The sequence below is a fragment of the Dromiciops gliroides genome, chromosome 1 (genome assembly GCF_019393635.1).
Source record: "Dromiciops gliroides isolate mDroGli1 chromosome 1, mDroGli1.pri, whole genome shotgun sequence".
Classification (NCBI taxonomy): domain Eukaryota; kingdom Metazoa; phylum Chordata; class Mammalia; order Microbiotheria; family Microbiotheriidae; genus Dromiciops; species Dromiciops gliroides.
The window spans coordinates 553,827,808-553,840,522 of record NC_057861.1 but is presented as its reverse complement, the minus strand read 5'-3'; the positions used below and the strand labels follow the sequence as shown (position 1 = coordinate 553,840,522).

Sequence of the window (12,715 nt, the reverse complement as noted above, 5' to 3'; positions counted from 1 at the left end):
TCTTGAATCCATGTTTATATTCAGCAGTAATTTTTAAGTGGTAAGGACTGAACCTATGATTTCACTGATGTAGGAAAGTCATCTATGAGGAAATTTCCTGTAGGAAGGTTGACAGCTTCTCTGCAACTTACAGAGACTTAACTCTAGTGATAACACATTGTGACTTGTCCAGGATCATTTAGCCAATATGGAAGCACAACCATATTCAGGTCTTTCTGGCTTCAAGGCTAGTTCCCTATCCACTGTGCCCCAATGCCTTTTTGGGGGTGTGAGGGAGGTAGTTGGAGTTAAGTGACTTGCCCAGGGTCATACAGCTAGTAATTGTTAAGTGTCTGAGGCCGAATTTGAACTCAGGTCCTCCTGTATCCAGGGCCGGTGCTCTATCCACTGTGCCACCTAGCTGCCCTGTAAAACTCTTGCTTTACTTTTTTTTTTTTGGTAGGGCAATGAGGAATAAGTGACTTGCCCAAGGTCATACAGCTAGTAAGTGTCAAGTGTCTGAAGCCAGATTTGAACTCAGGTCCACCTGAATCCAGGGCTAGTGCTTTATTCACTGTACCATCTAGCTGCACCCCACAATGCCTTTTGATAATTTTTACTTAGCTCCAATAAAATATGCATTGAGAATAATCGATTTTGTATCAGTGGCTTTATATAATTAATGTTTCATCTAAGTATAGGATAAGGACTTCATTTTAAGTGAGGAAATTCTCTCTACCAGTACAAGTTGATACCTTCTCTACAACATAAAGTTTTTGAAAGTTGCCTCATTTGTATTTACCAGGAAAAAAAGACATTTTGTCTAGCCCTTAGAAATGACCTTTTTCTTTTACCGAAATGTTCCTCTTTGAGTGGGTCATCTGAATTGTATACTTTTGGATTTCATGATGTGATAAAGTTGTTTTCTAAGTGATAGCATGTTTGGTTTTGTTAGGAGGGGGCAGCTATTTTGTTTTCTAAAAGGATATTCTCCAGATTTCTTTCTGGCCTCAGGATGGGGGAGGGAAGGGAGAGTGGTAGAAAAATTTGGAACTCAAAAAAAAATCTCTACATATAATTGGAAAAAAATAAAATACAAGCAAATAAAGGAATGAATCAATAAATGAATGAATGAATGAAATTTTAATTAAAAAATATAATAAAAATAAAAGGATATTCTCTTTCATCTATTTTCAGTAATTTCACAAGGCAAGAGTATACTGCTCTGTGTTTGAAAATAGTCATTTGAAAAGAGTACCAGCCATGTCATTAAATGACTCAGTATAGTAAGCAAACATAGTCCCTCTAGGATAAGCAAAAGGTAGTTGACCTTTGTTTACATTGATATAGAGAATTTGCTGATGAAGAAATTCCCTATAGCAATGCAGGTGGGCAGCTTCTCAGCAACTTATAGTTAGAGAATTAAGAAGGTAAATGACTTGCCCAGGGTCACACAGTCAGTCTTGGTCTAAGACAGGTCTTAATCCTAGTCTTCCTGATTCCTCTCTTTCTAATATGATTCACTATCTACAAACTGATATGTCTGTTGGTCTCTTTGCCCTAACCGCTCCCACCACCCTCTGAGACTTCAATATTCATGCTAATGACCTATCTAATACCTATAATTCATTGGTTCTCTTTGAAAACAAAGGACATACAACAACAACAAAAATCCCTATAGTTAAACAGATAGTTGCAGTACAATATCTTCTGTTGAATCTTTGCCCCTTTGTTCTGTCAATGTTCCTGTCTTGCTTCTTCCTCCACTTCTACTAACATGTTACTGAGTGGAACTGGAGGAAACCATGCAACTGGGCTGAGTCCATTACAAATTTATGTTATCTAATCTCAACTGGATCCTCACTGTGGCAAGACAATTTTTTAAATCCTCCTTAGTTGGTTCTCTAGTCCACTGTCAATAGCAACTATTTTAAATCTTCTCTTCTGTGCTCATGCCTCTAACACCACCTCCTTTCCACTTCAGCTAAGGGCCTGCCTTGTACCTTACTTTAAAAATAGAGGATATTTACAATGCATTCTCTTTTCTTCCCTTCTCTACATACCAATACCCCTAAACAACATTCTCTCCCCTTTTTCTCCAGTTTCAGATGACAAATTGACCCTTATTTTCAAGGCCAACCCCTCTGTGTGTACTTTTTTTTTTTTAGTGAGGCAATTGGGGTTAAGTGACTTGCCCAGGGTCACACAGCTAGTAAGTGTTAAGTGTCTGAGACCAGATTTGAACTCAGGTACTTCCAACTCTAGGGCCGGTGCTCTATCCACAGTGCCACCTAGCTGCCCCTGTGTGTACTCTTGATCTCATCCCCTCCTGTCTTCTCCAGAAGATCATCACCACTGATGTTCTTTCTCTACTATTCAAGTTCCCCCTATCCACTGGTTCCTTGCTTACTCTCTGTAAATATTCCCGTGTCTCCTCCATCCTAGAAAAAAATCCACTAGCTTCTACGATTACCTCAAAATATTGTCCTATAACTCTCCAAATTCTTGGCTTCTGAGTTCATCACTCAACTGAAAGTGTTCTTTTCAAAATTACCAATGATCTCTTCATTGCCAAATATGAGCACCTTTTCCCAATCTTCATCTTTTTCAACCACTCTGAAGCATTTAACATCACTGTTGTCCACCCTTGAACACTCTTGAACACTCTCTCCTTTCTGTATTTTGGTGATGATGTTTTCTTCTGGTTGTCTTCCTGCCTGTGTAACTATTCCTTCTCAATCCTCATTGCTTGATCATCATCCATATTATGTCCCCTAAGTCTGGGTATACCTCCAAATTTCTATCCTGGGCCATCTTCTCTTCTCTTTCTACATTTTCTTATGTAGTGACTTCTGCAACTCCCATAGATCTCGCTGTCATCTCTATGATTTCTAAATCTATAAATCCAGACCTAGTCTCTCTCCTAAGCTCCATCATGCACCTCCACTCACTTATTGTACATTTCAAAAGATAAGTCCTATAGATGTCTCACACTCCACGATATCCAGAGTAGACCTCAATATACAAAATTTCTCCAAAAACTCACCCTGTTTCCAGACTTCCCTAATTCTTTTTGAAGTCACTATCATCTTTCTTGACATTAGTGCTCCTCACTCTCACTCTCCCAATAGATCCAATCAGTCATCAAATTCTCATCTATTCTCTCTTCCTCTGTTAGAACTCTTTGTTCTTAGCTGCATCATTTATTCAACACAGGAAATCCTCATTTTATGGAATGGATGCCTTACAGGAAAGTTGCCTTCAAAGAATTTTATGAACTTATATGGAAACAGGTGAACAACTTACACAATGATTGTAATAATGTACAGGAAAACAAAGTTGAAAGATTTTAGAACTCTGATTAATGTTGTGACCAATTGTGATTTTCAAAGGACCAATAGTGAAGTGCATCTCTGACTTCTTGTCAGGGAGATGGTGGATTATATACTTGTGAAATGAGCCACACTTTTCCAGAAATGACCATGTTAATTTGTTTTGCTTAACTGTACCCCTTTGGTATAATGAGGAGCTCTAATAGAAGAGACAGTCATTGGGAAGTGACAAAAATGTTTCTTTAAAAAGCATTGGTAAACACAGTTTTACAATTGCTCAGAAAGTGAAATTTATCTTTCTGTCTTTATGTCCTTTTTAATATCTATTCTATTTTCCCCAGCTGATCTTCAATGGAAAATTGTAGGTATAACTCTTTGAAATATATTTTGGCCATAAGATGTAAATTAAATTCAAGAATTCAGCAAACTTCTTAAAATCACAGAACTTAAGGAGAAAACAATTTTCAAAAAAATCATAAACAGCTCTAGCTAATTTGAATTTATATCATGCATTCTGTTTTGCAAAATGACTTAAAAATCTAAGGAATAAACAACAATTACAGCTTAAGAACAGAACTCACTAGATTTTTTTAAAAACCACTCAGGGGGGCAGCTAGGTGGTGCAGTGGATAGAGTACCAGCCCTGGAGTCAGGAGTACCTGGGTTCAAATCTGGCCTCAGACACTTAACACTTACTAGCTGTGTGACCTTGGGCAAATCACTTAACCCCAATTGCCTCACAAAAAAAAAAAACCACTCAGTTTCTAAACAGCCTTTCCTCAGATATGGTATGGTAAAGGTAACTGAGGTTACCTTTGGTTGCTTACAACCTGTTTCCTAGCAGTTTGTGTATAGTAAGCTGCTGGTTTGTAGAAATGAACAGATTGACCTGGTTGAAATGGAAAAATATATACTATAGAGGTTAAGGATATAAAATGTGGTAATAAGTCAAAAAGTAATAATAGCAATAATTTCTGTATCCCTTTCTCTTTTTACAAAACATCTTCCCAAGCATTCTCTTGGGTGATCATAAAAACAATTTGAGGCAGGCAGGGCAGGTATTTAGCCCTGTTTATAGAGAAAGAAATTAAGATTCAAAGGGGCTTTGGATTTTTTTTTAAGTTCAAATGGTAAGCAGCAGAGCTGTTTCTAAAATTCAGATCTTCCAGCCCGAGTCCACCAGAGACCTTTCCACTACACCATGCTACTAAAGTTCATAGTGGGTATGTGAGAAGCCCCTTCCCAACATGTTTTGTATATTGATAGGTAGTCCAGAAGAAAGGCAAGAAAAACGTCCTTTGGAATCAGAGGGCTTGGGTTTGAATCCCGGATGTCATTCACTCTAGTTGTGTGACCTTGAGGAATTACAATCTCTCTGGGCCTTGAAGGCCTCCTCATCTGCAAAATGAGGATCAACTCTAAACCCATGGTCCTGGTGCCCCATTTTCTAGTGGCAAAATGCTATCAAATGTGAAGTGAGGCTTTCAAGATCCTGTATTCATTTTGTTGGGGGGTTTTTGTAATGCACAAAAAAATGGTGATTATTGAGAGACAAAGGTGTTTATTATAAAGAAATGGAGAAGGAATTTATTCATAGGAATAAATGTCTCCTAGCAGAGAAAAGGGGGGGGAAAGAAGAAGTCCTGAGAAGTATCCAGAAGAATCATCAGACTAGGCAGTGGCTCTAGAAAAGACTATTTCCAAAATATTGTAAATGACAGCTGACTATATTGGGAATTATGGTGTGTACCTCCCACTCTCCTCCTACCCTCTCTCTAGTCCAGGAGAAGGTAGAGGAATCATGGGATTTGGGATTTGGGGTATAATATCTAACACATGGTTTAACACCTAGGGGGTGACTATGAGCAAGTCACTTAACATCTCAGTGTCTTGGGGCAGCTAGGTGGCACCAGCCCTGGAGTCAGGAGTACCTGAGTTCAAATCCAGCCTCAGACACTTAACACTTACTAGCTGTGTGACCCTGGGCAAGTCACTTAACCCCAATTGCCTCATTTAAAAAAAAAAATCTCAGTGTCTCAATTTCCTTGCCTGTAAAAGAGAAATAATAACACTTGTAATTGTATGTAAAAAGGGAAATAATAATACTTGCACTATCTATCTCATAGGACAATTATGAGAAAAGGAATTTCTAAATCTTAAAGTACTATGTGAACTAGGGCTATTATTATTTTTACTTCAAGGAACAATGTTTTCTTTTTTCTATGATTAATAAAAAAGAAAAGAAAGAAAAGATAGTTTCAACCTAAAAGCTAGGCACTTCACTTGAAAAAAGGGCAGAGGGGTCACCAAGGCAGAGGTACAGTGAGGAACATTTTCACCTGGAGCAATACAATTGAGGAAATGGTGATGAGGGCAGCATGGGGTGGAGAACAAGGATCTGTTCAGAGGACAGTCCTACTGTCAGTAGGACTTTGCCTGGGGAGATGAGGTGGTTGGGGGCCCCATGAGAGGAGTACCATTACAATGAAATGGGGGTGGGGGTATGGTCACAGAATGGTTGTATTGCTTACAGCAAAATGTTGATAAAGTATGAGGGCGTCACCACTGGAAAAAATTGCACAAATTGAACCTTTTCCCCCACAAATTGAAATCTTCCATCTGACACAAATCTAGTTATAGCTCAGCTTCTGGGGCTGTGATGTAAGTGAACCAGACAACCCAGGAGCAAAACAGGGGGTACCTCTAGAAAGTATAATCACTATAACTATGGCTTAGTTTATGATTAAGAGCTGGCATTTCTATGATACTTTAAAGTTTTCAAAGCACGCATATATACATACACACACATATTATCACTTTTAAGTTTCACAACAAGCCTATGAAACAGACTATATAATCCTCATTTTACAGATGAAGGAAACTGAGACTGAGACAGATTAAGTGACTTGTCCAGGGTCATACAGCTAGCAAGGATTTAAGGCAAGATTTGAATTCATTTCTTCCTGATTCCAAGTTCCAGACCATTCATAGTACCCTCTAACTGCCTACAATAATGGATCCTGGTAACTTACTTAACCATGTATAGTTCATTCCCTACATTCTCACATTGCAATAGATTTTACATCCCAACCAGCTGCCTATCTATCATACTGAAAAACTACTACAAAGAAAAACACAGTAACTAAGTAAAAGAGAAAGGTCCTAAGCCCAAGCTTGAAATCTAAGAAAGAAAAAAAACCCTGATTTCTTGAGGGTGGGAGAGTAGACTTGTGATTTTATAATTTTCAATAAGGAAACTCTCTCCATGGGGTTGAGCTCATACTCTGCTTAGAGTCTTAGAAAGTTGCTTAGGACCCTGAGAAGTTAAGTGATTTTCCATGGGTCGCACAGCCAGTCAGAGGAAAGATTATATCTAGGAGGTGGTTCTCTGTCCACTGCTTCTCAGTCAAACAACAGTTTTCTCCAGGGCAACTTGCAATATTTACCCACAAGAGTAAATGAAATCACAGGGGCATAAATTTACAAAAGCAAATGGCCTAAGGGACCTGAAATTTCAGCTAATGTATATGAAACCAGTTGCTTTATTTCTCAGTTATTTAATAGAAAATGCTAATAGATGTAGTTCCTATTAATGAGATATATCTATACTACCTAAGGGAGGTCTGGAAGTAGGTTGTCAGACTCGATCCCCCAATAGATACCACAGCACGGCAGGTTTATTTCTGACTGTCCTTGAATTTGTTGGTGAAAGCAAGGGTCTCAGCACTGTTTTTCCCTGGGGCTTTCTCTAGCAGTTGTGCCTGTAACCCCAAGCTCAGGGAAGCTGCCCAAATTTCCCTGACAGTTTATAAATCCAACATGATGGAAGTGACAGCATAATCAGATTATCACCAGGGGAAAAAATAGTATCCTCCCTAAGATTTGGCTGTCCCAAAATGTCTACTCAGGATAGTTTTTAAGGTATGAATGAACAAATACAAAATGTATTCAGCATCTGACTGTATCATAACCTTGTTTTCTACAAGATTTCTGGGTAAAAACATAATAAATAAACTCTTTTTTCCCTTTTAATTCTATATACAAAGAGGAATACATTGACCTCCTTTGAAAATAATGATGGGGGGCAGCTAGGTGGCGCAGTGGATAAAGTACCAGCCCTGGATTCAGGAGGACCTGAGTTCAGATCCGGCTTCAAACACTTGACACTTACTAGCTGTATGACCCTGGGCAAGTCACTTAACCCTCATTGCCCCGCAAAACAAAACAAAACAAAACAAAACAAAACAAAACAAAACAAAACAAAACAAAACAAAACAAAAAAACAAAAAAAGAAAACAATGATGCATACGATGAAGGAAAAGGCTCTCCAAATCCAGAAAAAAGAATAAAAAAGAACTGTTGAATATGGATGCAGATTGAACCATACTATTTCTTTTGGTTTTGGTGCTGTTGTTTTTTCTTTTCTGAGGTTTTCCCTTTTTGCTATGATTCTTCTTTTATAACATGACTAATGCAGAAATATGTTTAATGTTATTGTACATATATAACCTATATCAGATTACTTGCTGTCTTGGGGAGGAGGGAGGGAGGGGAAAAAATTTGAAATTAGAAATCTTATTTTTAAAAAGTGTTAAAAACTATCTCTATATGTAACTGGAAAATAATAAAATACTTTCATAATTTAAAAAAAAGAAAATAATGATGCATATGAAACCATAGCCACACAGATGCATGCTGGTACTATATCCCTAAGTACCAGGTGACTGGTCTAGAAATTCTAACTGTGAGTGGGATAAAGTTCTAGGACTGCAGTGAAGAAGACCTTCCCTCTATTGAACAGGGATAAACAGTAGGCTCCCCATGTCTGTTCTGGATTGCTGAGCTGGAACTGTAGCTCCTTCACCTCAATGATGCAAGGATCTGAGGCTCTGATATGCTGTAGTGGGTGGATCCTTGGTCTTTCCTGGCAACAGTTGCAGAGACAGGGCAGTAAATCAGTTTAAAAGAAGGGAGAGCTTCTAACTTGTGCTTCCTTTGACTTAGTCTCCTTCGATGGGCTTCCTGTGAGGGCTGAGGGAGGAGGAGTGTTACCTTTTACTTCACTCTGACAGCAGGAAGGCTGGGGCCCTGTGGCCACTAAGGCGAAGGCTTCCTTACATGAACTGAGCCTGGACCTTGCACCCCTGGCTGCCTTTTCTGCTTTGGGTTTCTTTCCTCAGTATAGGTGACTGAATGGTGATCCTGAGATGGAAGTTAACAGTGATTCTTACTGTTACACTTCTATGAACTGATACAAAGTGAAGTAAACAAAACCAGGGACACAATATTAAAAAGTGACTACAACAATGTCAAAAAAGGGGGAGTGAGACAAAACTAAATACGGTGCAATTATAAAAACCCAGCCTGATCCTGGGGAAGAGATAAACAAATATATACCTCCCTCCCTTCTTGGCAGTGGTAGATGACTTGAGATGTCAAATATTGCACATCCTGTCAATTGTGGTCAATATGTTGCTTGGTTTTGCTAATTTTTAAAAAAATCTTTGTTACAGTTAATGACTTTCTGGGGGATGGGGGAAACATAATAAAAAATAATATATTATAAAACAAAAAAGGCATCATAGGATCAAACCTTCAGTGCTGAAAGGGACCGTAACAGGACACCTAATCACCCTCATTTTGCAGGTTAGGAAACTGAGGTCTAGAGAGGTTAAGTGACTTGTCCGAGGTCACATGGATAGGAAGTAGGAGAGTCGGAATTTTAACCCAGGTCCTCTGAATCCAAATCTAAGACTTTTCCCCTTATGCCATGCTGTTGTTTGTTTGTTTCTCTGAGTATTTGTTTGTTTTTAAGGTGGGGAGGAGAGAAGGGAGCAAAAGGCTTTCCCTAAAGTGGTAGATGAGTTATAATTCTAAAGCATTCAGTACATGGGCAGGAGGGAGATATGAAATCTAACTCAGGTGTCACCCTGAAGTTAGTTATATCCTCTGTCTCTTAAAATTAGTTGGTATTTCTTTGCCTATACTTGTATTTACTTACTTGTGTTCACTGTGTGTTCACACACACACACCCATGCCCTCATCTCAGTAGAATGTAAGCTTCTTGAGGACAGGGACAGTTTTTGTTTTGTATCTTCTATTCCTAGTATACATTAAGTGCTTAATAAATGCTAGTTTTGTTGAATTTGAATGGATTGGACTGGACTGGATTGGATTGGACTGGATTGAATTGGATTGGGAAAGTAAAGGCAGAAAGAAGTCATTTTATACTATGGGGGCCTTACTTGATTCAAATTGCTCTTTGATTATTCCCCATCAATTGGGGAAAGGTTGAACAAGTTGTGGCATATGAATGTAATGGAATACATTACACAATAGTGCTGTAAGAAGTGATGAGCAGGTGCATTTCAGAGAAACCTAGAAGGACTTACATGAACTGATGCTGAGTGAGATGAGCAGAACCAGGAGGACATTGTACACAATATCAACAACATTGTGTGTTGATCAACTGTGATAGACTTGACTCTTCTCAGCAATACAGTGGTGTAAGAAAGTTCCAAAGGACTCATGATGGAAAATGCTCTCCAAATCCAGAAAAAAAGAACTGTGGAATATAGATGCAGACTAAACCATACTATTTCTACTTTTTGTTTTTCTTTTTTGAGGTTTTTCCCTTTTGTTCTGATTCTTCTTTCACAACATGACTAATGCAGAATATATATTTAATGTGATTGTACATATGTAACCTATATCAGATTGCCTGCTGTCTTGGGGAGGGAGGAAGGGACAGGAGGGAGGGAGAAAAATTTATAACTAGAAATCTTATAAAAACAAATGTCAAAACTATCTACATGTAACTAGAAAATAATAAAATACTTTTGTGATTTAAAAAAAGAAAAAACCAAATTGCTCTTTAAGATCATTAATAAGATCGTCTATATAAATACTTCAAAAAAGAGACACCAGAATTGGTCCTATGGAAGCATCCCTGGAACTAGGGATACCCTTACCAGAGTTCAGGAGAGGCTTATTGATATGAAGTTGCCAGACAAGGTCCTCAGACATCTCTCTCATAGTCCCAGAAATTCTCACTTTACTCCATTGAGTCAAGGGATTGTTGGGATAATAATTCACACTTACATAGTGCTTTAACATTTTACAGCACACTATGTATGCTTACATATGGTCATAGAGACAGATTTGGGGGTGCCAAAAATTTAATTTCCATATGTCAAAATCTTGACCCAGTACTTGCAGCTTTTTTTGACTAGCTGTTTTCCTTGGATTCTCCAAACACCCTCGCTCAGAATATTCCATATCTGCCATACACAACCCACTCTGCTCTCTGTGTTTGAAACACTCTCTGAATCTGGGAGTTCTCCTCTGAGCCCATCACCCTGCTCACACAGGCTCAGGAGTCCATAGGAAGGTCACACCTTGGCTGTCCAGTTTCTCTGTGTCATTTTGCCAGCAGTAGATATGATGTGAGTAAATATCTGTCCATCATCAGGGATCCATGGGCCGCATATTCCACCTTTCCCCTTCACCAAAAAAAGATAAGCTGGTTTATTAGCTACAGAGACAGGCAAGAGAGCTGATTAGATCGACTTGATTGAACAGTGAAAAGCAAGTGAAAAAGAGGGGGGGAGAAGTTATCACCAATGGAATCATTTAATCCCCATCTTCTGATAAAGGCTAAGCTTTCAACAAAATGTGCTAGAATCATTCTGAAGAGCTCTGAGAAAGGCCCTGTTATTTCAGTCCCTTTGTTTCCTCCTTTAATGCAGTCAGAAGTCTTTTTTTTTTTTTGCTCCAAACACATCTCATGTCTTTTGTTCTCAAAGAACATCACATTACCATTCTCTCAGTAATGTGTTAGATACCTGACATAGAATCATTATCCTGAGCAAGTAAATGGTATACTCTAACTACCTACCCACTGAAAAGCACTGGATTTGGATTTTTTTTTCTTTTTTAGGCAAAAAGGAGGAGCTTCAAGGAGAGCCACAGTAGTTTCACCTTTTAAGTAGTTTATTGAAGGGGAGCCAGCTCCTACCAACTCAAGAGCCAATTGTTAAATTTTCAATGTAAACATTTAAACTTCAGAAATCAGCAAATGCTACACATTAGGGCTTGATTTATGGTTAATTGATTAATAGTCTTTAGAAAGTGATGGAGAAAATTGTAATGATGCAGATTAAACTTAAATTAAAACATACATTTTTGGAGAGCTGGTCATTAAACATCTCCCAGCACACCACTGATTATCACCAAAACAACAGTCCTGGACCAGTCTATATTTCTACCACACTATCTTTGAAAGTAAGCCTCTCTGAGAGTATGGATAGTGTTATTTTTGTCTTTGTATCTGCAGCACTCAGCACAGTGTCTAGCATTTAACAGGTGCTTAATAAATTCTGACTGATGATTTGACTCATTCTTGTCTAGTGGTGAAATAATCACAATAATTGGCATTTACATAATGCTTGAAGGTTTCCCAAGAATTTTACATTATACATTACCTCATTTGATCCTCACAACAAAACAGTGGGGTAGGGTGCTATTTTTATATCTATTAAAATTGAAACTCTGAGAAATTAATTGACCTACCCCCAAACCACCCTACTGATAAGTGTATGAGGCAGGATTCAAACCCAGGTCTTACTGATTCAAACAATTAACAAGTATTTCACAGTATCGCAGATTTAGAGGTGGAAGGAATCCTAGAAGTCAAGTTTAACCCTTTCATTTGACAGACAATGAAGCAGAATCCCAGAGAAGTTAAGTAATTTACTCTGGGCCACACAAACAGTAATTGTCTGAGGGGACAAGATTTGAATCCCGCTTCCTGACTCTAATTCTAAGTGCCCTATATGCTACAAGCAACATGCTTTGTAAATTGGTAAATGTTTTGTAAATTGTAAAGTGATATATAAATATATACAATTATTAGAGGCATAACTTTAGAAATTGTACAAGTGGATTTATGCTTGAGCTTTCTAATTATCCAGGTAACAGAGAAGGGCTATATGAGAACTGGCTCTATTAGCTAAGATACAGAGTGACTTGACATACCAACAATTCTTTGTGATGACAGAGAGTAAACCCATCTAGAAACTCATACCAGCTTTGAAGCAGACCCTGAGCCATTTGGTAGTTTATGGACCTTCAAATGACATGCTTATCTTCAGAGACTCCTCTAATTGTTGGTTATGGGGCTCTGGGACACATCCTGTTTTACATCCTCTTATCTTATTGTCTATGCTCAGGCCTTGATCTGTGTGCACTGCTTATCACCAAGAATGCATTCTGATTTGTGTATCAAAGGGCCACAGCTTGGACACCTGTAATTCCTCCAGCATTTCTCCCCTTCCCTTGGAAACTGGGCACCCTAACTCATTCCTTTCTAGGATGTTCTGCCTTCTTTTCTTCCCATTTCTCTG

General features: G+C 38.4%; 1 protein-coding gene across 1 annotated transcript in view; it reads right to left on the bottom strand.

Annotated features, from left to right (window-relative positions):
* The window catches only part of LOC122751601 (atrial natriuretic peptide receptor 2-like), a 137,270-nt gene that overhangs the window by 102,715 nt on the left and 21,840 nt on the right, over window positions 1-12,715 (bottom strand). The window contains 1 exon segment of the mRNA XM_043998712.1: window positions 10,709-10,813. Coding sequence (XP_043854647.1) covers window positions 10,709-10,813 — 105 coding nt within the window.